This window comes from Marmota flaviventris, chromosome 3 (genome assembly GCF_047511675.1).
Source record: "Marmota flaviventris isolate mMarFla1 chromosome 3, mMarFla1.hap1, whole genome shotgun sequence".
NCBI classification, from domain to species: Eukaryota; Metazoa; Chordata; class Mammalia; order Rodentia; family Sciuridae; genus Marmota; species Marmota flaviventris.
Window position 1 is genome coordinate 91743478 of NC_092500.1, and position 26546 is coordinate 91770023.

Genomic DNA, 26546 nt, shown 5'->3' on the forward strand with positions numbered 1-26546 from the left:
GCTTACTCAATATAAAGAAAGAAAATGATTTGTACTGAATAAGTATAAATTACTATTATTCTCTTTTTATATTGTCTTAGTTTTTTATTAAAGCATTATAATTATACATAGTATTTGTGTTAATTTTGACAAAATCATACATGCAAGGAATTTGATTTCAATCCCCATGCCTGGCTTTTCCCTTCCTCCTCCCTCTCCCTTTTCTCCCTACTATTGATATTTCTTTCACTCCTTTATTTATTTATTTTTGATTGGTGTTTGCTGCGTATACATAAAGGTGAAATTCCCTTTGGTTCCTTTATATATGAATATAACATGGTTTTGTTAAATTCATTCCATATTTCTTCACCTTTCCCTTCTTGACTCTTGCATTCTTATTCTCCTTCTTCTATTCCACTGATCTTCCTAATATCTTTATGATATCTGATTGCTCCCCCCCCCCCATTTTCCTTATTTTGCTGTAGCTTTTGCATATGAGAGAAAACATTTGACACTGACTTTATGAGTCTGGCTTATTTCACTTAGAACTATTTTTCCCAGTTCTATCCATTGATTGGCAAATGACATTTCATTCTTTTTTTACAGCTAAGTAAAACTTAATTTGTATATACCATATTTTCTTGATACATTCATCTATTTATGGGCATCTGGGTTGATTAAATTACTTGGTTATTATGAACTTTGCTGCTAGAAACATTGAAGTGGCTATATTGCTCTAGTGTGCTGATTTTAGATCTTTTGGATAAATATCTAGGAGTGGTATAGCTGGGTCATATAATGTTTCCATTCCTAGTATTTTAAGGAATCACTACTTTCCAGAATGGTTGCACCATTGTGCAGTCTCATCAGCAATGTGTGAGTATAATTTTCCCCATATGCTCTCTAGCATTCATTATTATTTGTATTCTTTATCATTGCCATTCTGATTGGGAGTGAGATAAAATCTCAGTGTAGTTTTTATTTGCATTTCTCTGATTGTTGGAGGTGTTGAACATTTTTTGTTCATAGATCTTTTGTCTATTTGTGTGGTTTTTTTTGAGAAATTTTGGTTTAGTTATTTTGTCTATTTATTAATTGAGTTATTTGTTTTATTGGCCTTGAATGTTTTGAGTTCTTTATATATTCTGGATAGTAATCCCATGTCATAGGAGTAGTTGCCAAAGATTTTTGCCCATTCTGTATGCTCTCTCTTCACTCTCTTAATCATTTCCTTTGCTGTGCAGAAAATTTTTAATTTGTTGGAATTCCACTTATTCATTCTTGATTTTATTTCTTAAACTTTAGAGGTCTTGTTGAGGAAGTCAGTGCTTTCACCTATATGATGGAGCATTGATCCTGTTTTATATTTTTAGTTGTTTCAAGGTTTCTAATCTAATTCCTGAGTCTTTGGTTCATTTTGATTTTACTTTTGTACATGAGGTATGAATCTCATGTACTTGAGATATGGATTTAATTTCATTCTTCTATTTATGAATATTCAGTGTTCCCAGCACCATTTATTTAAAAGGCTATCTTTTCTCCATCATATATTTTTGGCCCATTGATTAAGTATCAGATAGTTTATCTCTATGTCTTCTATTCTAATCCATTGGTTTTCATGTCTGTTTTGATGCCAATATCATGACATTTTTGCTAATATAACTCTTTAGTATAATTTGAGATGGGGTATTGTGATGCCTCCTGCATTATTTTTCATGTTTAGAATTGCTTTCTTATTCTTCCAAATGAATTTAAGAATTTTTTTTCTAGTTCTATGAAGAATGTCATTGGTGTTTTAATGAGGATTGCATTAATCGTGTCTATTGTTTTTAGTAGTATGGACATTTTGACAATATTAATTCTGCTATACAAGAACATGGGAGGTCTTTTCATCTTCGGATGTCCTCTTCAATTTCTTTCTTTAGTTTCTGTACTTTCCATTGTAAAGATCTTTCACATCCTTAGTTAGATTAATTTCCTGTTTTTTTTTTTATTAGGTTATTGTGAAGCGGAGAGTTTTCCTTATTTTTTTCTCAAGTCAGTGTTGAAGCATTGAAAATTTTTTGATTTATGAGTATTGATCTTATATCTTGCTACCTTGCTGAATTAATTTATAAGATCTAGAAGTTCTCTAATGAATTGTTTTGAGTCCTCTAGGTATAGGATCATGTCATCAGTAAGCAGTGGTAGTTTGACTTCTTATTTTCAAATTTGTATCCATTTAATTTCCTTCTCTTGCCTGATTATTCTGGCTTGAGTTTCAAGACTTACATTGAACAGGAGTGGTGAGAGTGGACATCCTCATTTTCCCCCCTAATTTTAGAGGAAAATGAGGATTTTTCCCCTGTTCAACATGATGTTGGCTTTGGATTTTTCATATATAGCCTTTGTAATGTTGAGGTAAGTTCCTTCTTTCCCTAGTTTCTCCAGTGTTTTTTACATGAATTGTTGCTGTGTTTTACCAAAGACATTTTCTGTATCTATTGAAATGATCATATTCTTCTTCTTCTTAATTCTATTTAAGTGCTGAATTACATTTATTGATTTGCATATGTTGAACCAACCCTACATTCCTTGGATGAAGCTCACTTAATCATTATGTATTATCTACTTAATATGATTTTGAATGTGGTTTGTTACTATTTTATTAAGGATTTTTTGTGTCTACATTCATCAGGGATATTAGTCTGTATAGTTTTCTTTCCTAGATGGGTCTTGGCCTGGTTTGGGCTTCATAAAAGGTATTTGGGTGTAAGGTTTCTGGCTATGGAGATATACAAGGCAGTGTTCCTCTGCTAAGCAAACTCCAGGGAGCAAGGGGGACAGGTGCCCTGTTTTTCACACTTGGAATATTCTGCAGTTTCTCCCTGTAACTATTAGGATAACTAATATATGTGCAATGCCTAGCTCCTATGGTAATGCACTGCATGAGGAGGCTCTGTGCTAGAGTCTTATCAGCCTCCACCTTGATCTCAGACACTGAGCTCCTAGGAATAAAGGAACTCTCTTGTTAGACAACCACAATGTTTTTCACTGAACCTAAAGCTGTTCACATAACAGTAACTTTATACAATGGACTTTCTTGAAACTGTACTAAGCTTCTAACATTGTACATTGCAACTTTAAATGTAATTGAGGAATAAGCTGCATAATGTTGCTAAGTCTGTAACCTCCCGAGTAATACAATGAACAGTATGTACTAATGATGCCAATGACCTAAAGTAATCTATTGATACAAATAAAGCTAGCAGCTCAGGCGAGCAGTATTTGCTTTGCCTCTGCACCTTGTTTCTGTCTCCTTTTGCTTTCCTTACATTTGGGAGTGTTCATTCCTTTTCAATTTTATGAAATAATTTGAGAGATGAGTGTTAACATTATTCTTTTTTTTTTTTTCTGTAATTCATTTCTCTCCTTGTTTATTTTCCCATTCCCCCCACAACCTCTTATATGTAATTTTGTATAACAATGAGGATCTCCCTCCATTACCATGCAATTTCCCTTTTCTCTCCCTTTCCCTCCCACCTCATGTATCTGTTTAATGTTAATCTTTTCTTCCTGCTCTTCCTTCTTGCTTTGTTCTTAGTTGCTCTCATTATATCAAAGAAGACATTTGGTATTTGTTTTTTAGGGATTGGCTAGCTTCACTAAGCATAATCTGCTCTAGTGCCATCCATTTCCCTGCAAATTCCATGATTTTGTCATTTTTTAGTGCTGTATAATACTCCATTGTGTATAAATGCCACATTTTTTTTTATCCATTCATCTATTGAAGGGCATCTGGGTTGGTTCCACAGTCTAGCGATTGTGAATTGTGCTGCTATGAACATCGATGTAGCAGTATCCCTGTAGTACGCTCTTTTAAGGTCTTCAGGGAATAGTCCGAGAAGGGCAATAGCTGGGTCAAATGGTGGTTCCATTCCCAGCTTTCCCAGGAATCTCCATACTGCTTTCCAAATTGGCTGCACCAGTTTGTAGTCCCACCAGCAATGTACAAGAGTACCCTTTTCCCCACATCTTCTCCAGCACTTGTTGTTGTTTGACTTCATAATGGCTGCCAATCTAACTGGAGTGAGATGGTATCTTGGGGTGGTTTTGATTTGCATTTCTCTGACAGCTAGAGATGGTGAGCATTTTTTCATGTACTTGTTGATTGCTTGTATGTCCTCCTCTGAGAAGTGTCTGTTCAGGTCTTTGGCCCATTTGTTGATTGGGTTATTTGTTTTCTTATTGTTTAATTTTTTGAGTTCTTTGTATACTCTGGATATTAGGGCTCTATCTGAAGTGTGAGGAGTAAAAATTTGTTCCCATGATGTAGGCTCCCTATTTACCTCTCTTATTGTTTCTCTTGCTGAGAAAAAACTTTTCAATTTAAGTAAGTCCCATTTGTTGATTCTTGTTATTAACTTTTGTGCTATGGGTGTCCTATTAAGGAATTTGGAGCCCGACCCCACAATATGTAGATCGGAGCCAACTTTTTCTTCTATCAGACGTAGAGTCTCTGATTTGATATCTAGCTCCTTGATCCACATTGAGTTAACTTTTGTGCATGGCGAGAGGAAGGGATTCAGTTTCATTTTGTTGCATATGGATTTCCAGTTTTCCCAACACCATTTGTTGAAGATGCTATCCTTCTTCCATTGCATGCTTTTAGCTCCTTTATCAAATATAAGATAGTTGTAGCTTTGTGGATTAGTCTCTGTGTCCTCTATTCTGTACCATTGGTCCACCCGCCTGTTTTGGTACCAGTACCATGCTGTTTTTGTTACTATTGCTCTGTAATATAGTTTTAAATCCGGTATCGCTATACCACCTGATTCACACTTCCTGCTTAGAATTGCTTTTGCTATTCTGGGTCTTTTATTTTTCCATATGAATTTCATGATTGCTTTATCTATTTCTACAAGAAATGCCATTGGGATTTTGATTGGCATTGCACTAAACCTATAGAGAACTTTTGGTAATATCGCCATTTTGATGATGTTAGTTCTGCCTATCCATGAACAGGGTACATTTTTCCATCTTCTAAGGTCTTCTTCTACTTCTCTTTTTAGGGTTTTGTAGTTTTCATTGTATAAATCCTTCACCTCTTTTGTTAGGTTGATTCCAAAGTATTTTATTTTTTTTGAGGATATTGTGAATGGAGTGTTTTTCCTCATTTCCGTTTCAGAAGTTTTGTCGCTGATATACAGGAATGCCTTTGATTTATGCGTGTTGATTTTATATCCTGCCACTTTGCTGAATTCATTTATTAGTTTTAGTAGTTTTTTTGTAGACCCTTTTGGGTCTTCTAGGTATAGAATCATGTCAGCTGCAAATAATGATAATTTAAGTTCTTCCTTTCCTATTTTTATGCCTTTAATTTCTTTCGTCTGTCTAATTACTCTGGCCAGTGTTTCGAGAACTATATTGAATAGAAGTGGTGATAGAGGGCATCCCTGTCTTGTTCCAGATTTTAGGGGGAATGCCTTCAATTTTTCTCCATTGAGAATGATGCTAGCCTGAGGCTTAGCATAGATAGCTTTTACTATGTCGAGGTAAGTTCCTGTTATTCCTAGTTGTTCTAATGTTTTGAAAATAAAGGGATGCTGTACTTTGTCAAATGCTTTTTCTGCGTCTATTGAGATGATCATACGGTTCTTATCTTTAAGTCTATCGATGTGGTGAATAACATTTATTGATTTCCGTATATTGAACCATGCTTGCATCCCAGGGATGAATCCTACTTGATCATGGTGCACAATTTTTTTGATGTGCCTTTGTATCCAATTTGCCAGAATTTTATTGAGGATTTTTGCATCTAGGTTCATCAGAGATATTGGTCTGTAGTTTTCTTTCTTTGAGGTGTCTTTGTCTGGTTTCGGAATCAGGGTGATGTTGGCCTCATAGAATGAATTTGGCAGAGCTCCCTCTTTTTCTATTTCCTGAAATAGCTTGAAAAGTATTTGGTATTAATTCTTCCTTAAAGGTTTTGTAAAACTCCGCTGTATACCCATCCGGTCCTGGGCTTTTCTTGGTTGGAAGTCTTTTGATTGCTTCTTCTATTTCATCTATTGATATTGGTCTGTTTAAGTTGTGAGTATCCTCCTGACTCAGTCTGGGCAAATCATATGACTTAAGGAATTTATCGATGTCTTCACTATCTTCTATTTTATTGGAATATAGGTTTTCAAAATAATTTCTAATTGTCTTCTGTATTTCTGTAGCATCTGTTGTGATATTGCCTTTTTCATCCCGTATGTTAGTAATTTGAGTTCTCTCTCTTCTTCTCTTCGTTAGCATGGCTAAGGGTCTGTCGATCTTATTTATTTTTTCGAAGAACCAACTTTTAGTTTTGTTAATTTTTTCAATAGTTTCTTTTGTTTCAATTTCGTTGATTTCCGCTCTGATTTTAATTATTTCTTGCCTTCTGCTACATTTGCTGTTGTTTTTCTCTTCCTTTTCTAGGGCTTTGAGATGAAGTGTGAGCTCATTTATTTGTTGGTTTTTCCTTTTTTTGAGGAATGACCTCCAAGCGATGAATTTCCCTCTTAAAACTGCTTTCATTGTGTCCCATAGATTCCGATATGTTCTGTCTGTATTTTCATTTATCTCTAAGAATTTTTTGATTTCCTCCTTTATGTCTTCTGTAACCCATTGATCATTCAGTAACATATTGTTCATTTTCCATGTGATGTAGGATTTTTCCTTCCTTCTTTTATCATTGATTTCCAGTTTCATTCCATTATGATCAGATAAAATGCATGGGATTATCTCCACCCCTGTATATTTACTGAGGGTTGCCCTATGGCATAATATATGGTCTATTTTTGAGAAGGATCCATGTGCTGCTGAGAAAAAAGTATATCCACTTGATGATGGTTGATATATTCTATATATGTCAGTTAAGTCTAGGTTGTTGATTGTGATATTGAGTTCTATAGTTTCATTATTCAACTTTTGTTTGGAGGATCTGTCAAATGGTGAGAGAGGTGTGTTGAAGTCATCCATAATTATTGTGTTGTGGTCTATTTGATTCTTGAACTTGAGGAGAATTTGTTTTATGAACGTTGCAGGACCATTATTTGGTGCATAAATATTGATAATTGTTATGTCTTGTTGGTGAATGGTTCCTTTTAACAGTATATAATGTCCTTCCTTATCCCTTTTGATTAACTTAGTCTTGAAGTCGATTTTATTCGATATGAGGATGGCCACCCCTGCTTGCTTATGAGGACCGTGTGCGTGATATATTTTTTCCCAACCTTTCACCTTCAGCCTGTGTATGTCTTTTGCAATCAGATGTGTCTCTGGAGGCAGCATATTGTTGTATTTGTTTTTTTAATCCATGTTACCAGCCTATGTCCCTTTATTGGAGAGTTTTAAGCCATTAACGTTTAGAGTTACTATTGATATATGGTTTGTACTTCCAGCCATGTTTGATTATTTATCTTCTTTTTTTAATTTAATTTAGTTTGTTTCTCATGGTTAGCTTTCCCCCCGCCCTCTGTTTTTATAGAGGCACTTCCCACTGATGGTTTTGGTTATTGTTTTTCATTTCTTCCTCATGTAGTGTTTTGCTCAAGATGCTTTGCAATGCTGGTTTTCTGGCTGCAAATTCTTTTAGTTTTTGTTTATCATGAAAGATTTTTATTTTGTTGTCATACCTGAAGCTTAATTTTGCTGGATACAGAATTCTTGGTTGGCATCCATTGTCTTTCAGTGTTTGAAATACGTTGTTCCAGGATCTTCTCGCTTTCAGCGTCTGTGATGAAAAATCCGTTGTTAACCTTATTGGTTTACCCCTGAATGTAATCTGCCTCCTTTCCCTTGTAGCTTTTAATATTTTCTCTTTGTTCTGTATATTGGATATCTTCATAACAATGTGTCTTGGTGTTGGTCTACTGTGATTTTGTATGCTCGGTGTCCTGTATGCATCTAAAATTTGTATATCCATTCCCTTTTTTATTTCTGGAAAGTTTTCTGTAATTATTTCATTCAGCAGGCTACTCATTCCCTTGGTTTGAATCTCTGTACCTTCTTTTATCCCGATGACTCGTAGGTTTGTTTTTTTTTATGTTATCCCATATCTCTTGGATGTTTCTCTCGTGATTTTTAACCAGCCTTTCTGAGTTGGCTAGGCTCTTTTCAAGATGATATATTTTGTCTTCATTATCTGATGTTCTGGCTTCTACTTGTTCCACTCTGTTAGTGATACTCTCAATTGAGTTTTTAATTTGGTTTATCGTTTCCTTCATTTCTAGAATTATTGTTTGATTTTTTTTATAATCTCTATCTCCTGATAAAGATGCTTAACTTCTTCTTTTATCTGTTTATGTAATTCATTTTCAAAGTGTTCTTTCACTGTTTGGATTTGCTGTCTCGTATCCTCTTTAAGGTTCCATTCCATCTGTCTAAGGTATTCCTTGAGTTCTTTATATGACTATTTTTCTGCTGACTCAAGGTCCTCCTGAATATTTAGGCTGTCCTTCATTGTTTGTACCCCTTTTCTTCTTTGCTTTTTTATGCTGCTCATGTTACTTCTTGTTCTGTTTGACTGCTGAGTTACTGTTTACTCTTATAAATTTATTTGATGCTTGGGAGGAAAGATATTAGAAGGGAAGGGAAGAAGTCACTAAAGAGAATGAGAGTAGGCAGGTAGAATTCAAGGAAGGGGGAATAAGAAAATTGAAAAGAAATGAAAAGACAAAAGAAATAAAAACAAAACACACACACAAAAGTTAGAAAATAAAGAAAGAAAGAAAAGAAAAAAAATTTTTTACAAAAATAATAATGATAATAAAAATAATGAAAATTAAAATTAAAACAATTATAATAATAATAAAAATTAAAAAATTAGAAACATTAAAAAAGTTAAAGAACAACAAAAATAAATTGAAAATGAAAGAAAAAAAAAGAAAAAGAAAAAAAATGATAATAATAATAATAATAATAAATGTAGTCATAGAGTTCGATTAATTTCTCTTCCAGTAGGTGGAGCTGTGCCCACTGGGTCAAGCTTCTCCTCTCACTAAGTGGGAACCAATCACTGTGTAGCAGCTCTTCCTCACAGACTGGGCGGGTCTCCAATCCTGAGTGCCTAGGGCCTTCTCTTGTGTTTCCTCAAGCCAGGCCGTGCTCACCTGTGACGCTCACCACAATACTGGCTACACGCCATGTCTGCTGCTCCTGTGAGCCCTGTTGCGCTGGTTTCAATGCAGTTATCTCCTCCGCCCGTGACGTCAGTTCTCTACCAAGGTGGTATCACATGTAAATGGTGACCGTTCGTTCCCTTTGCCGGGTGACCAATGCGACGGGTGGGTCCTGACTGTCTCTCCCAATCCCCGTTTCAATCCTGTGGCCACTGCCTATGAAGGCTCGGTTGGTTTTTACCTCTGAAAGTTCCTAAGGGCCAACCAGTTATTTCAGCAGGATTGTTAGTGCTGAGTCACGAGAAGCAGGCGAACCGGAGCTTGAATTCAGCCGATCCGGGCTTGGTGTGTGTGTTCTGAGGGGCCCAGACTGTACACCCCAGATCCACGTCAGCTCAGCATTGCCTAGTGATCCTGAGCAAACAGCATTTATACAATTTACAGCTCCCTATGCCCGCGCAGTTGAAGAGGTCAGAGACTTGATCTCTCCCCGCCCGCTGCCATGTTAGATCTCCTGAATGATATTCATGTTGCCCTTCAGCTTCCTGGCATAAGCAAGTTCTTGGGATTATACAAACTGCTGCTTCTGTTTCCAGTCCAGATTTCTAGAAATTAAACCCTGCCGCCGTCGCCTCTTCCCCGGGGCCACGCTCAGGGGCGCCGCACTTGTCAGCCCCCGGGGCCCAAGCGGCTGCCGCCGCGGCTCTCCTGCTCCCTCCTCTGAAGCACGGGTCCCCTCGCAGGGGCATGCAGAATGACCCCAGAGCAGGCTCTGCCTGAGGGTGCAGCGGCGAACAGGCGACCCAGGCGCTCAAGGCTGCGGTCCAGCCTTTGGAGGACAGGGCTCGGCACGCAGCCCAGCTCTAACCTCTAGGTTCGGCTGCCGGACAATGTAGCCATAGCCATCAAGACAGCCGGCAGAAAGCAAATGGCGGCTCCCGTGGAGTGGATCTTCGGCACAGAAACCGCAGCCCAGCCAACGATCCCAATCCACAAACTCTCCCTGTATAAAAAATATTCAAAAAAAAAAAAAAAGAAAAAAAAGGCGGGGCGCACTGAGCTTTCTTTGCCTAGGGTACTTACAATCCACTGCTGATTACACATTCACCTTTTCTGCCCGGAGCGAAGCAAAAGAGGGTTAACATTATTCTTTAAAGGTCTGGTGGAACTCAGCTGAGAATTCATCTGGTCTTGAGCAATTCTTTGTTGGTAGACTTCAATGCTGTTTCAATTGCATTACTTGATATTGGTCTGTTTATGTTTTCTATATTTTCCTGGTTCAATTTGGGCAGCTCATATGTGTATAGAAATCTGCCAGTAGCTTCTAAATTTTGTAGTTTATTGGTGTATAAATTTTTAAAATAGTTTCTAATTATCCTCTAGATTTCTGAAATGTCTGTGGTGATATCTTTTTTTTTTAATCTATAATTTTGTTGCTTTGGGCCTTTTCTCTCTCTTTCTTTTGGTTAGTTTGGAGAAGGATTCACCAATCTTATTTAGCACTTTGAAGAACCTACTGTTTGTTGCATTGATCCTGTGTATTGATTTTAAATTCTCGATTTCATTAATTTTGGCACTGATCATTATTAGTTCTTATATTCTACTGATTTTGGAGTTAGTTTGTTGTTCTTTTTCTAAGACTTTTAGTTGGAGAATAAGCTTACTTATTTTGGATCTCTGTATTTTTTTTAAAATGTAGACACTTGATGCTACAAATTTTCCTCTTAGAACTGTTTTCATACTGTCCCAAAGATTTTTATATGTTGTATCTCTGTTCTCAATTGTTTCATATAATTTGTTTATTACTTCTCTCACTTCTTCCATGATCTATTTTTTATTCAAAATCGTATTGTTCAACTTCCATGTGATTATAAGGTTCCTATTATCTTTCTTGGTTTCTAGTTTCATTCCTTTATGGTCCAGTGAAATACATGGGATTATATTGATTTTATTTTACTTATTTATTTGTATTTGCTAAGAATTGTACCTAAAATGATCTCTTTTGGAAAAAATTCCATAAGCTGCTGAGAAGAAGGTAAATTCACAACTGTTTTGGGGTGAAATAGTCGGTGTATGTCTATTAGGTCCATTTGATTTATATTATATTATTATTTAGGTAGATATATTTTTATTGGTTTTATGTTTGATGACCTGTCTGTTGGCGATGAGGATGTGTTGAAATCACCCAGTATTATTGTGTTAGGTCTATATGGGATTTAATGTCAAGGAGTATTTTTAAAATATAAAAGTATGACATTAGTATGACATATATATTTACTATTATTATATCTTTGTGTTGGAATGTTACCATTACCAGGATATAAAGTCCTTCTTTGTTGCTTCTGATTAATTTTGGCTTGAAATCAGCTTTATCAGCTATGAGAATAACTATTCTGGCTTGTTTATGAACTCCATTTACATATGACATTTTTTCCATCCTTTTACCTTTAGTGCATAAGTGTCTTTGCCTCTGAGATGAGTCTCTCTCTCTCTCTCTCTCTCTCTCTCTCTATATATATATATATATATATATATATATATATATATATATATCCTGTTTATTATCCATTCTGCCAATCCACGTCTTATGTTTGGGGAGTTGAGACCATTTATATTCAGTGTTATTATAGAAATGTGTTTTTTGGTATGCTTCCATTTTCATTGTTTTGTTATATTTAATTCTATCATAAATCTCATTTGGCTGATCAGTCTTCCATTGATCTTAATTTATTTGGGAGTTTGGGAATTTATTTTGGGGTTTCTTTGTGAGCAATTTATCTTTAAGTGTTTTTTGTAGTGTTGGCTTGGTTGTCATGTATTATTTTACATGTTATGGAAAGCTTTTATTTCCCCATAACAATTATTATTATTGCAACCTTAGTCTATTGAATGCTCCAGACAATGTTTAGCATAAGTTTAGAGTGTATATTTTGATTAATTGGATTATTAATACAATGCACATTATTGTGTTCCCTCTATGGAAATTTTTCACACAGATTTTTCCAAATCTATAAGGACATATTTATTAAACAAATTATGTATATATAAATGGAAAAAATAAAATCTAAATGACTAATGTGTACTCTTTTAAATGTGAGAAAGACCAGTAATGCTATTATGCTTATTAAAATAGGTTATATCTATATAGATAGGCTTTTACAATTATATAGTGAGTAAATCACAGATATGTACAAATCCTTTTATCCCCATTAGGCAATTATTGATTATAATTAACCCATCATAATATTTGAATACTTTATCTTCATAAAACCCAGCTAAATCAAATTTTAATGGTATTAAAAATATAAAAACATTTAAAAATTATTACATTGTACTTACAGGAAATCATATTAAAAAGAAACAAGAGTAAGATAATCTTTATAATATTTTTATCAGTCAATGATTGAGATTTAAGGATGATTTACTTATTTGAAACAGTTCTTAAATAAAGGTCCATTGTAAAATTTCTTCACTTTTTCAAGTTTTTCTCTGTTTTCTGGATATTTCTTACTGCTTAAATTTAGTGCAAATAATTGATAATGTTTCTTGTTTTTTGGTTCTAACATTTTGGTATCAACCAAAGTCCAGGTATACATTTGGAAATGTGCATATTCCAAAGATGAGTTTTAATGAGTAGTAAGTATAAGATTAAATTTACTAAAATACTTTTACTGCACTCATTGGGTATGTTGCCAAAACTGTTGGGGAAAAGTCAGGGCCTAATCACTGAGTGTGTTAATTAGTGGATTAATAGAGAAAAAAAGAAAAGTGGCATTTCTGAGCTTTGTGCAACAAAACATCTGTGATTTCATATATATATTTCTTATTATTTTTCTATAGTTGGAAACACAAAAATGAAAAAAGTTATTGAAAATCATTCACAGTTTACATTATACACTAAAAGACTAGATTTTCTGTTAATAAAATCATCAAACGCTCCAAACTATCCATAAGATATTTTCAAGAACATTCATAGTAGAATAATGACAGTGACAATGTTCCAGAATCCCAAAAGAAATACATTTCTACTTCTTTGACACTATAGCATATCTATCTAATTGTTAGATACTTGTAGAAATGCAAAAGAGATACATAAATGACAATACTCTCTACTGAACATTTTAATCTTTAATACTTTGATCTTTAGAATAACTATACAATATCCATTAGGGAGATGTTTATTTTCTTAAAACTATTTGCTAATTTCAAGATTGGTCTCTGAAGAGTTTCAGGCAAATGGCTTATTGTAGTAAACTAAAAAATTAGTTTCCATCAAATAAATATTTGAAGAGAATATTCATGAGAATTGACTTCTTTAATTGTTTAATAAATCACCTAAATAAAGAAATGAAAGATATTTAAAAACTCATGGTTTTATAGAAATACTATAGTGATCATTTTGAAATCTCCTGTGATTTATTAAGGTCAGTAATTGATTAACATGCTAGCATTATTGCAAATCAAAAAAAAATTATTTATTTTGGAGAAATTTATTTTATTAACTGTGATCAATCCTAATAAGCTTTATTAAAGGTAGGGTGAAAAACCTATCCTGGTTTGCCTAGGTCTATCTTGGATTCAAAACTAAAGTTCCCATGTTCTTGGAATCACTTCAATCCTGGGCAAATAGATGATTGTACATTCAGGCCAAGTTCACTTAAATAACTATTACCATAACTACATGTAATACAAAAACAAGACCAAGAAGAAGACTAGCAATATGATTTATAAAATAGTTTTAATTTTATCAGGTAAAGAATATTGAGGACTAGGGATATAGCTCAGTGATAGAGTGCTTTCCTAGGATGCCTGAGGCCCTGGGTTCAATCCCCAGCACCTCCTTCCCCCAAAGAGCATAATGTTAGCATAAAATCCGTTTCAAAAATTAATAACACTGCTATTTAACACTTACAGGTCATAACAATAATGAAAATTTACTTTAATAAGATACTTACAGCTGTAAAAATTCTTCAGAGCCACATATGCTTAGAAGATGGTCTTTGGGGGAGAGCTGGTCATTTGCACATAAATGGAGAATTTCTTCAATTAGGTCTTTGACAAGATAATTAGCTAAAAACAAAAGATAAATAATAGGTCATTAAGAACTTATCAAAGGATGGCTGGGAAAGTTTTTAAGCATAAAAAAATGGCAAACACTGTATAAGATATTTTATCTGTCTAGCTCCATCAAGAGGAATTAAAATGAGATGCATCTCATTTACTAGTCAGGTTAGATTTAGAGATATATTTGAAAATGTTGTTTGAAATTCTTTTAATCAGTTTTGTTTTCATGAAACATAACAAAGTTAGATATTATGTTCCTCTTGTTAAAACCCTTGGTACACTGTAGCTTTGCATAAAAGAAGTTCTACTATCAGTATAAAACAATTCTACAACAATTAACATGTGCTTATCAATTTCTGACAGTAAGACCTGGAAATAATATAGATTTATTACTTCTCAGTTGATGCACCTAGAAAAGTTATTTCACCTTTGACCCAGTTTCTTCATCTGTTGACAAAGGTTTATAACTGTATGGTTTATTTCCTTCAGGAATCTGATATGTCTAACATAAAAAAAGACAAATGTTGGCAATATATTGAAAAGTGTTAAGCCCATGTTTCAATTGTGATCTCATCATCTAGGTCAATGGAAGAAGTTGCAGTGGACTTTACTGATAATCCATAGCCAGTAAGAATCGTACAGCATCCTGCAAATGGTCAATAGCATTTGTCAGAGTTCAGCTTTTGTCACAATTATTTGTTCTCTTTTCTGTGACTTCTTTTACTGCCATATCTTTTGTTTGTAGGAAGAGGATTTTGGCTCAACTTGGCTAAGAAAATGTAGTGCAAGAGATATTGCTGCCACAAAGAAAAAGAAATTATATCATTCTGGATTTAAAGTATGGCTTTATGATTGGTCAAGATGCTATCAAAGAAATGGTTGGACAAAAAATTGTAAAGATCATCAGAGAATTATGGATGGTGGAAATGCTTTGACATGAGAAAAATGTCTTAAACCCACCACACGTTTGAAATATTGTCTGAAATGGCATGAAATGTTATGAATTGAAGCTAGTAGTGAATATGGCCATAGGAAAAATCCTAAAATATAATGACTTTGATAAGGAGGAGTGAGAACTGGCAATATATTGTGGCAGCAAACTATCTCCAAAGGCACCTGTATTAGAGTCTTAATTAATTAATTTGACTCTCCACTGGGGATGTAGCTCAGTGGTAGAATGTTTGCTTTGGTGCATGAGGCACTGGGTTCGAGCTCAGTATCACCAAAAAGAAACAAAATATTGACTCCACTCTTTCCAGGACCATATCCCCTATACTATATGGGGCATGTATGGATTATTACTTTGTCATATGAAATATTTTGTATCAATTTCTACCTATCTCTTCTCTCCTGTGCCTTGGATTCGTAGAGGCAAAAAAAATGTTATACCTTTCTTCCCTACCATAAAGTTCATGACCAACACTGCTACAAAAGAGAGGATAACAAGAAAAGAAACATAGTATTATTTTAAATCAAGGTTTTATGTGACACAGGAGTCTTCTGAAAAGAAAACTCAAAGACACAGGAAAACTCTCCACATTTTTGTGTTATGACAGTGATGTGGAGTTGTGGTTGGACAAAAATGGTAGGAATTAATGATAATTTTGGGTGAGGAAATGCAACAAGGCTTGCCTCTTGATTTCTTGGCTTTTCTGTGTAGCATTCCATTCTCCAACATATGGGGTAGGATACCTTTTGGAAATGAGGGTCTTAAATTTACTATCCAATATGATAGGGCATAGAATTTCTTTATGGCTCGTTCTCACTCAGAAAGGGAAAGGAACGTGAGAGTAATAATTGTAAGTTTTATGGCTGGCTTTGGGGAAAGGGGTTCTAGTTTCCATGGCCTGCCTTAGAGGAGAATGAAAGGCAGGTCAGAGCACTCAGCTTCTGAAGCCCTTCCAATCTCCATCAGTTCACAGGACTCAGCAGGGCAAGGAGCCATCCTCTGGAGAATAAATTTCTGAGTTCCAACAGTTTGATACCTCCTACTACGCGCTCCAGGTTAGTCACTGGATGTTTCACTATTACTTCAAATTCAGCATGTCTGAGCTTGAAAACACCATTTTTCTTCTTGAAGTCAACCATGAAACCCATGAGTTAAATTTCTTATCCATCTTGTAAGCCACCACTTAAAAAAATCCTTTCCCTAATTTCTTATAGTCTTTTTTCCATGCAGCCCTTCCCACTGTCTTCACCATATCACCCACCTTACTAATGGCTAAGAGCCCTTAAGATTCTTTCATTATATTACTGTATACCTCAAGTCTAATTTTCCACTCTTCCTCCTTTGTACCTTCACACCTCTTTTGGAGGTAGAAGTCTCTCTCTCTCTCTCTCTCTCTCTCTCTCTCTCTCTCTCTCTCTTTTTAATAAACATTTACTCCTTCAACTGTGATCCTTCTTCCTACACTGGATTACAATTCTATTCTGTCAATGACCACCCCCAATTTTCTTTTACCTATTTAAATTCCATTCTTTAAAGATATTTGTCTCTTTCCATAATGAAGTGCTTCTGTTCAACCTTCCAATAAAATCTCCCCTTATCCATTCTATTTGTTTGTCATATCATTTCTTTTACCTTCCCTTTACTGCCAAATTTCTTTAAAGAGGAGACTTCTGCCAAGAGTTCTTAGTCAATCTTCAATTCTTGCAGATAGACTTCTATTTACAACCCTTTGAGGGTCACTAATAACTTCCTGATACAGAGTTCAACCAATGGTTATCTAAAGCTGGGAGGTACTTGAAAGTAAGAAAACTGGCCTAGAGCAACTTTGGAACTGGAAATAACTTCATCTTCATCAAAATGATAGTTGAGAATTGTGGACCAGAGAATTTCTTGTTTAAAGATCCTGATTCTTTCAAAGTACTCCATTTTCTCAGTCTTGGAGAAATGAGTTTCCTCTGAATGAAAACCCTTCACTTATCTCCTCCACTTATCTAGATTTCATCTTTTCTTGCATTTCTACTGACAGCTTTTATCTTTCACTCAAGTTATTCTTAATGCATCCTTCAGACTTCTGTTCTTTTGTGGAACATCTGTAACACCAGTGAAGCACTAGTATAAAATTGATGAAAGTAGCAGTTTTGGTGTAAAGCAAAAAAAAAAAAAAATATTTTAAATCTTATCTGAACTTTTCTTATCTGACTAAAGCAGAAACCCCATGAAATATAGCTTCCATTTACCTCTCCTTAGAGAGAATTTCCTGCAAATTCTGAGGAGACAAGCTTCCCATTCATTAACATTAAAAAATATATCTATATCTACATCTATATATTTATATATCTATATTTATATGCTTCCTATTGAAGTCCTAAAACCCCTCCATTTTGTTAATTGATATAACACACTTACTTCTGGATATTCAGTTATTCACTGTTGAGTAACCCCCAAGTACTTGCATATGTTTTTTCTTCTGTTAATTTTTCTGTTGCCAGTTATTCCATAGACACCCTCAACCATTTAAATTTAAGTAAGTAGATAAAAAGTTTTCCTCCAAACCATGGCAAAAATCTACTCTGTATGTTTTTATTAATGCTTTTCTAAGTCACCTTCCTCCATCCCTACTCGTATTATAGGGTAGAGCCTGCTGCAAAGCTGAGGCAGCTGTGGAGTCTCTTCTTCAAATCCCGATTCTAGTGATAGGCCAGAACAATTTCACATATCTCACTCAGAGTGACAAGCATGATTTTAATAGAAGGGTTAGGAAAAGGGAACACTCTTCACGGAGAAAGTGGGTCCTCTTAGGAGAGCTGCATGCCCTTCTAGGACTCCAGATTTCAGTTTTATTAGGTGCCCCAGGAATACGCCCAGAGAGTCCTGACAACGTCCCCCTTGACCTCTGACAGACAGCATAGGAACTTCATTGATCGCCTACAAGGAAGATGGTGTGGGGTGCTCACAGAATTGAAGTTTTTGAGGAGATTGAGACCACCTGTTTTGTTTCAATTTCCTGTCTACTTAAATCAGTTCATTATCCTTTGAACATCCCCATTAAATTTTGTTCAAGAGGTTCTTGATATTTTGGCTACCAGAGTGATTGGGGACTGTGACACAATTTTGGTGATAAGAGTGAGTCCTGGAGACTGGATTATGATAGATAATGATGACATAGTCCTGAAATGGTACTTTTTTTTAAAGGGGATGTAATTAATTAAGGCTGGGGGAGATTTTGACATACAAGACTCCCATCTTCCAGATGCTTGTATGTTAGGTAAGGCTACTTGTGATTTTTAGTGTTCCTTCATTGTCCTTTCACCCTATCTATCTGTTCATGGAGGACTAGCTACCCAACATTCCTGTTCCTCCTCCTTAGAGTTTTAACATCTTTTAGGGCTCCTACATCCTCTTGACCACTTTGCCTCTTCAATACTAAATACAATAACCTCATCACTTTGCTGAAACTTCTCATAAAAGATGTTACTGACTTGTCAACTTCATACTAAGAGATATGTTGAAAATTAAATATTATAACTTTGAAGAACAGAAGTGAGCTCCTTAATTGATAAGTATTTCCTCTTCTCCAGCAGCTGAGGTCAACATGACCTGGACATGTCCATTCTGATAGGATCAAGGTACGAACCATTGGTCTTAACTGGGCAATCAGAATCCTGCTGTTCCAGATTGGGAATGGATCTAATAGAGAGATGGAACTATCTTTAGATGGCTGGCCAAATAGCACATATGCTTGTAAGCTTGGCTTTTTAATTGTTTTGCAAAATCAAGAGAATGAATCAGCAGAGAGCAAGTGAGACAGGGCAGCAATTATACAGGGAAATTAGGTCAGGGGCATAAAGGGATTTGAGGCTACTTGGTCATTTGTGGTTTTAGTGCATTCCTAATTTGATGAGATCCTACTTTTAAATTCTATAAGAAACCCCCATGTTCTTTAAAAAATGTTTTCTTTCTGCTTAAGCCAGCAGGAGTTGGTTTCTGTTAGTTTGAAACCAGATGGTTCTAACTAGTATACCAACATAACATTGCTATGTTTGTAGTCATCTGTACTTGCTCAGAAACATGAATCGAGTAAGCCAGGGGAAAGCATAATCATAAATATAATCAGCAAATAAAAGAACATATTTCTTGGATTATTATGTGTCAGGAAATAATTTCCTGTTGACACATAAAAACACATTTAGTCGCTACTAAATGTTTAAAGAACTGATATTGTTTTGCAAAATAGTCAACTAAAACAATGAAATAAAATATTTAAACTCTTTGAAGATATTCTACAACTGTGAAAAAGTAAAGACCATCAGATGAGTTCCATAAAAAAACAAATTTGTAGGATTTATCCTCACAGACACTTAGTCAACATATCTGCTAAATCTAGTTGAGGTGGGATGCAGAGGACTGTTAGACATCTTCTCACTGTGAGGATAGAAATTTTGTACCAGTGCTTATTCTATCTCACAATTTTTCATTTTGAATGAAATAGTTGTTCCTAATGAATAGGAATGATCATTTTTCACTTATATCTCCTTTTATTTCTAATCTTTTTGAAATATAGATTTAAAAAATATGGATATTTTCCATACTTGTTATTAAGTATTGTAGTAGGAAAATAAAATGTTTTAGGATGAGCTATGTGAAGAGTGTTCTAGAAGACCATACCTCTCCTTTCCCACCTCCAATGTTAACTAATGTTCTCACCTATTTTTTTCTTATTTCATTTGAGAGTAAAACAGTATCTCATAGGGCAATTTTTTGATTTCTTTTTTTAAAGTTTCTGTCCTTTTATTTTTATATTTTTTATATTTTTCCTTTATATACATGACAGTACAATGTATTTTGAAATAATATACATACATGGAGTATATATTATTCTAATTAGGTTTTACATGATGTGGAGTTACACTGGTTGTGTATTTATATATAAGGATAGGAAAGTTATGTCATTCTATTGTCATTTCCTGTTCTCATCCCCCGCCCCCCAGACCTTTCCCTTCATTCCCTTTTGTCTAATCCAATGAATTGTGTTTTTCCCCCCTCTACCCTCCCTTGTTATGAGTTAGTATCCACATATCAGAAAGAACATCTAGCCTTTGGGTTTGGGGGATTGGCTTATTTCACTTAGCATGATATTTTCCAGTCCCATCCATTTACTGGCAAATGCCATAATTTCATTCTTCTTTATGGTAATAAAGATGGTAATACTTATTCTTAATAATATTCAGAAAGAAATGAAAATATGTTCAACATCTCTAGTAATTAGAGAAATGAAAATTAAATTTCACTAACATTCCAACTCACTCAAGTCAAAATGGCAATTATCAAGAATATAAGTAATAATATATGTTGGTGAGGATGTGGGGGGAAAGGCACACTCATACATTGCTGGTAGGACTGCAAATCGGTGCAACCATTCTTGAAAGCAGTATGGCGATTCCTTAGAAACCTTGGAATGGAACTACCATTTGACCCAGTTTTCCCACTCCTCAGTTTATACCCAAAGGATTTAAAATCTGTCCACTATAGTGTTGCAGCCACATCAATGTTTGTAGCAGCATTTAATAATTTCAAGGCTATCAATACCAGCTCTATGAAGATTTTTATATTTAATTACAAGTTACTTACCATATGGCATAAGATGAAGTAGTTGTGCTGAATTTTCAGCCAAAATATTTATATTGAACTTGGTGTTAGAAAATAGCTGAAATGGGAATGATGTAGTGACGCTCCAGATCCTTCCAGAGTTGGAATTCATGTCAGCTGCATGATATGCCTCTCTCAGTCTGAAAAGTATATGGAAGAAAAATGCTTAGGACAAGATCTGCATGATTTCATTTTAAAAGTACCATTCACAAAGTAATTGTAAAGATCTTCTGCAGTGTTTTGTTTTACAAAATTTAAAACATGAAAACCTTCAGTTACTAATTTGTAGTACAGTGCATTCACTTGGGTCAGTTGGTAGAGATTACACTTGTATCAAGAACAAGTGTGAAGCTCTGTTCTCCAGGCTTTCCCCAGAGCTCTTCATTTGAAATAATTAAGAGTACATTTTCATAAATGTAAGACATGACAATTCACTCTGAACATTATTACTTGCATCATTTCCTTTGCTTTTGATGCCTGAATTCCTCCCCTCGGATTTTTCTCGTGCCTAGTGTTGTCAAAGTACAAGTCACTCATTTGGATTTAGAGATATTGGTAAATAAATTCCCTTATTTGTGTCTAATTTATAAACATTAGTTTTGTCTTTTTGTTTTCTTTGATTTTTTGGATTTTCCACAAATAATCAAGCCTAGAAGTCATGCATCTATTCTAAACAATTACTTATTACATAAACAAGTCAAGGAATTGCAAAATAGTTTATTCTTGGAGCAGAAGACTTGAATTTGAATCCTGATGTCTCCACTTAGTAATTGCCAGAGGCAATTTAGTTGACTAGTTACTTTGCACTAAAGTGGGGGTTAATATCTACTTCAAAGACTTCTTGTGAGGGTTAAAAAAGAAAAGCCATGTAAAATTTTAGAGTATGGAGCAATGTAAAGTAGCATAATTATCATTGTATATTACTATAACTTAATTCTTGTAGATATATGTTTTATGTCCACATGTAGAATAATATAAACATATTTATAAGTTGTTATAATTTGGATGTGAGTTGTCCCCCAAAGCTCATTTGTGACAATACCAGAAGGTCCAGAGGAGAAATCATTGGGTTGTGAGAGTCTTAACCTAATCAGTGAATTAATCCTTGATGGGATTAACTGAGTGGTGATTGGAGACAGGTGGGGTGTGGCTGGAGGAGGCAGTTCATTGGGGGCGTGGCTATGGGGTATATATTTTGTATCTGGAGCTTGGAATCTCTCTCTCTGCTTCCTGATCAAGAAGTGAGCTGCTCCCTTGGCTATACTCTTCTGCCGTCTTGTTCTACCTCACCTTGAGCCTGTGAAATGGTGTCTGCTGTCTATGGATTGAGATCTCTGAACTGTGAGCCCCTAAATAAAACTTTCCTCTTTTACAGTTGTTCTGATCAGGTTTGTTAGTCACAGCAGTGAAAAAGCTGACTAAAACACAAGTAGACATTTAAAAAGCTTTTGATGATGAAAATGTAATTGCAGGGTTTTTTAGTGTCAATTATTCTGTTACCTAGCCTCTTTCTAAATGGAAAATTATACATTCTATATTATACTTTGCATTCTTAGCATTCACTATATTTATGCAGTGCTAAAATAGTGTCCAGCCCTTAAAGTAGCTCATAGTTTAACTCTTCAGATTCCATTGAAATATTGTCTCTATTGATTGATGGACAAGTGCATAGTCACTCAATGGGCCTGTTTTACATTAGTATCTACTTGTGCTCTGGGTCCCATTCCCACAGAGTCTGATTCAATATATCTGTGAAGGGCCCCAAACTTACCCTAAAATTAAGTTCTCAAATCAGTTGCTGCTGCTGCTGCTGTGGCAGTGCAGTTTGAGAGCCATGGCTCAGCATAAATATGGGGGCCACTCTCCTTTGTTACTCCCTACCACAAAGGTCTAGACTGGAATCCTGGTTGGAGAGGCTTTAGGACTAGCATTTACTCTCTGATGTGGTACTACTCAATGCATTCAGGATTTCAGCTTAAACCATTTGGGAAATTAAATTTAAAATGTAAATTTGTGTTTCAATCTTCTGTAAACCTTTGTTGAGGAGCTTCTGTGGATCAGAAACATGCATATGCTATAGTATTATATAACATTCTTTGTAAGAATGTTTCAATTTCTTAAAAGAGCTGGCTTTAAAGTATGTCATAAGAAACCAAAGCCAACAAATTATAAAATCTCTCTAAAGGAGTAGAAAAGAAATGTGAATAACATATTGAAGTATGCTTATTTAAGTATTAGGAAAAATAAGTGTAATTAGATATATAAATCTGTTCTATTATGACTTTCCTGGTTTTGATAAACTTCTTGTGTAGCTTGGCTTTTAAATTCAATTTCATCTCCTTTTGAATTAAAAATGCCCCGCACATAGTGGATCCTCAAAAATATTTAATGAATGAATAGTATGTTTGTGTATAATGTAACTATGTATATAAACATTTAATCATTTTACAAATGACTGTTTTTAAATAAAAGTTATTATAGACTGAGAAAAGTAAGTTTGAACATAACCTATGTCTCCTTTTCACTACTCTAAGGTTAATGCTTGATTGTTTTAGTTCTTATGGTTATTGCAGAAAACACCACTGATAAAAAGTATATTTAAGAGTTTGGAAAATGCACCAAAATAAGTTACTAACATAACATCATATAAAACATTTTTATGTTACTACTTCATCTATAAGATTTGACCTAAGAATATAGAAGTATGCTTTAAGAACAAAAAAAAGCTGCCAGATGAGCTCATAATAAGTGCTCTGTCAGTGTGTTATACCAAGGAATGATGTCTTATAGTATTAAGAGAGCTATTTCTCATGCTTAACAGGTAGGAATGACCACAATTTAGACTTAAAGTGGCAAATTTCTAGCAATTTTATTACAGGGATTAGTGTATTTCCAAAATAATAGATATTGATGACTTTAAACCTGAGCAAGAAATTAAAAAATAACTATTTTTTAAAAAAATTTCTTTCAATGATGTTTTGCAGTTTTTTTATTGTTTTAATTAGTTATATGACAGTAGAATGCACTTATATACTTTGATATATCATACATAGATGGGATATAATTTCTCATTTTTCTGAGTATATATATTGTAGAATCACATTGGTCATACAGTCACATAAATACATAAAGTAATAATGTCTGTTTCATTCTATTATCTTTCTTGTCCACACATCCCCTGCCTTCCCCTCCTTTCACTTCCCTCTACCTAATCTAAGGTAATGCTCTTCTTCTTCTTCTTCTTCTCCTTCTCCTTCTCCTTCTCCTTCTCCTTCTCCTTCTTCTTCTTCTCCTCCTTCTCCTCCTCCTCCTCCTCCTCATCCTCCTCCTCCTCCTCCTCCTTCTTCTCCTTCTCCTTCTCCTCCTCCTCCTCCTCCTCCTCCTCCTTCTTCTCCTTCTCCTTCTTCTTCTTCTTATTTCCATTACAATTCTTAATACACATATATACCACAATTTTTGTATCTCTGTTTGTATATAAAGTATGTTGAAACCCAATTCAAGTCTTCATACAGGCACACAGTCACATTAATGTTATTAGCAGCACAATTCACAATAACTAAACTGTGGAGCCAACCTAGATGTCCTTCAGTGGATGAATGGATAAAAAAAAGTGGCATATATACATAATGGAATTTTACTCAGCATTAAAAAAGAACAAAACTATGGCATTTGCAGGTAAATGGATGGTGTTGGAGAAGATAATGCTAAGTGAAGTCAGCCGATCCCCAAAAAAACAAATACCAAATATTTTCTCTGATATATTCACACTGAAATAGCCTTTAAACTAACCATTAAATAAATGACTCAAATCTCTAACCCAAACATGTATATTTAGTACATTTAAAATAATAGCCATCAATGGATGAAAAACAAAACAAATAAATTGCTAATGAATTAAATTTTCAAAACTTAGCAAAGGACAGATAGAATTATATAAATTTTAATCACTAATAAGAAATTTGTCTTTGAAAAAATCTATCTTTACATCATAGATTCATTTTTAGATTAGCAAAAAGATCAATGGCATATTTGTTAATATCCTCTAGTAATCAATTTGGTTTTCACAGGACAAACACACATTCATTTAAGATGTTTAAAATTCTGGTCATCCAATCAAGATAAAATTTAGCTAACATGAGGAAGGCATTCACTCAATTCTAAACAGAATGTACCATGTAAAAAGGTTAATCTGTTCATTTCGGTCTTAGATAGAAGAATCAAAATGATTGTCATTAAGTGAGAAGTTAATTTAGTACAAATCAAACTATCAACAAACAATAAGAGCTAGTCTGAAATTATGAAACATTTAACTTTAATTGAATTTTCAAACAGAAATATGTCTATCAGACCATAAAAACAATAGAGGTCAATTAATGATTTCAAGAATTTCTATATTTCACTATATTTGCAAGTTACAGAACTTTGACATTTTATATGCAAAATTAATCAGTTTCGTATTATAAAAATAGACAAATTCATTCATTAAATTTAGAAACTTCAAAATTTAATGAAATAGCAATACTCACTTTTTAACTTTGTCACAAAAGGAGGTCAGGGTCGTGTTAGTGCCTTGAGTTACTTCGATGATTTGAATGGAACAATCTGTAGACTTAAAATAAAAACTGCCTTATTAATATAGTTCTATATAGAGAAAAGATGAATACAATTCTAGAATTTTTGAGCTGTTTAAATATTTATTTGAATTTTATTTTTAATTTTATTCAGATATTTTATTGAGGTAATATTAAATATAGAAAAATTCATAAATTTTTAGAAATATAATTTGAATTTTGAGGAATCTACATAACACTTTGATGAAAATATAGAACATTTCCCACACATCTCCTTTACATTCATCTGCAAATCTATTTGGTAACTACTATTATCAGATTTTTATCATCATGGATTAGAAGTATATGTTCTCTTGTTTGGGCTTTTGTCTCTTAAATCACATCTATTTTTGAAATGTATTGATAATCTAATACATATCTGTAGTTCATCATTTTTATTGTGAATTAGTAGCAATTCTTTGTGTGACTATTCCACAATTTGTTATTCTTCTTACTGATGAACATTTGGGTTATTTTAGCTTTTAAATATTGTAAAGAAAACTATTATATATTTCATATATAAGTAATTATTTGGGCATATGCTTCACTTCTTGGGAACATACATAAATAGTTCAGTTAGAGTGTACATATATGACTGCTTTTAAAAGAGATCATGTTTGCCTTATGTATTTTGCAGCTTTATTATTAGCTACATATGCATTTACATTTATTATCTCTTCTTAATTGCCTCTTTCATCATTACAAAATGATTTATTTTTCTCTAATTACATTCTGTCTTTAGCTATACTTTTCCTGATACTAATGAACATAACAGTTGTCATTCTTTGGTAGTGTCAAGTCGTTTTGTTTATTTTACTTCAATATGTCTGTGCCCTTGTTTCTTAAGTTTATATGCTTCAGGCAGTAGTTGAGTCTTCTCTTTTAATCTAGTTTTTCAATTTATGTGTTTTCAGAAAGATTTATATTTAATATATTTATGTAGGTTGTCCTATTTCAGACTATTATATTTGTATTTATTTCTACTTGTTTCTCCTATTGAATTTCTACCTTTTCTCTCTTTTCAGTTTGATATTTTTCCTATTTCATTTAGTTCCTTTCTTGGTTTCTTTGTATTGTTTTTTAGTGTTTGTGCTAACTCTAAGGATAACAATATGCATCCTTAATATATCTCAGTTTATTTAGAATTAATGTTGTAACATACATTTAAAA

General features: G+C 34.1%; 1 protein-coding gene across 2 annotated transcripts in view; it reads right to left on the reverse strand.

Moving 5' to 3' along the window:
• Pik3c2g (phosphatidylinositol-4-phosphate 3-kinase catalytic subunit type 2 gamma) overlaps positions 1-26546 on the reverse strand; it is a 352426-nt gene that overhangs the window by 320915 nt on the left and 4965 nt on the right. For both annotated transcript variants that reach the window (XM_027955972.2, XM_027955971.2), the window contains exons 2-4: positions 25293-25375; positions 20749-20906; positions 14063-14177 (exon numbers count right to left, since the gene is read on the reverse strand). In XM_027955972.2, the coding sequence (XP_027811773.2) occupies positions 14063-14177; positions 20749-20906; positions 25293-25375 (356 nt within the window). The remainder of the gene's footprint in view (positions 1-14062; positions 14178-20748; positions 20907-25292; positions 25376-26546) is intronic.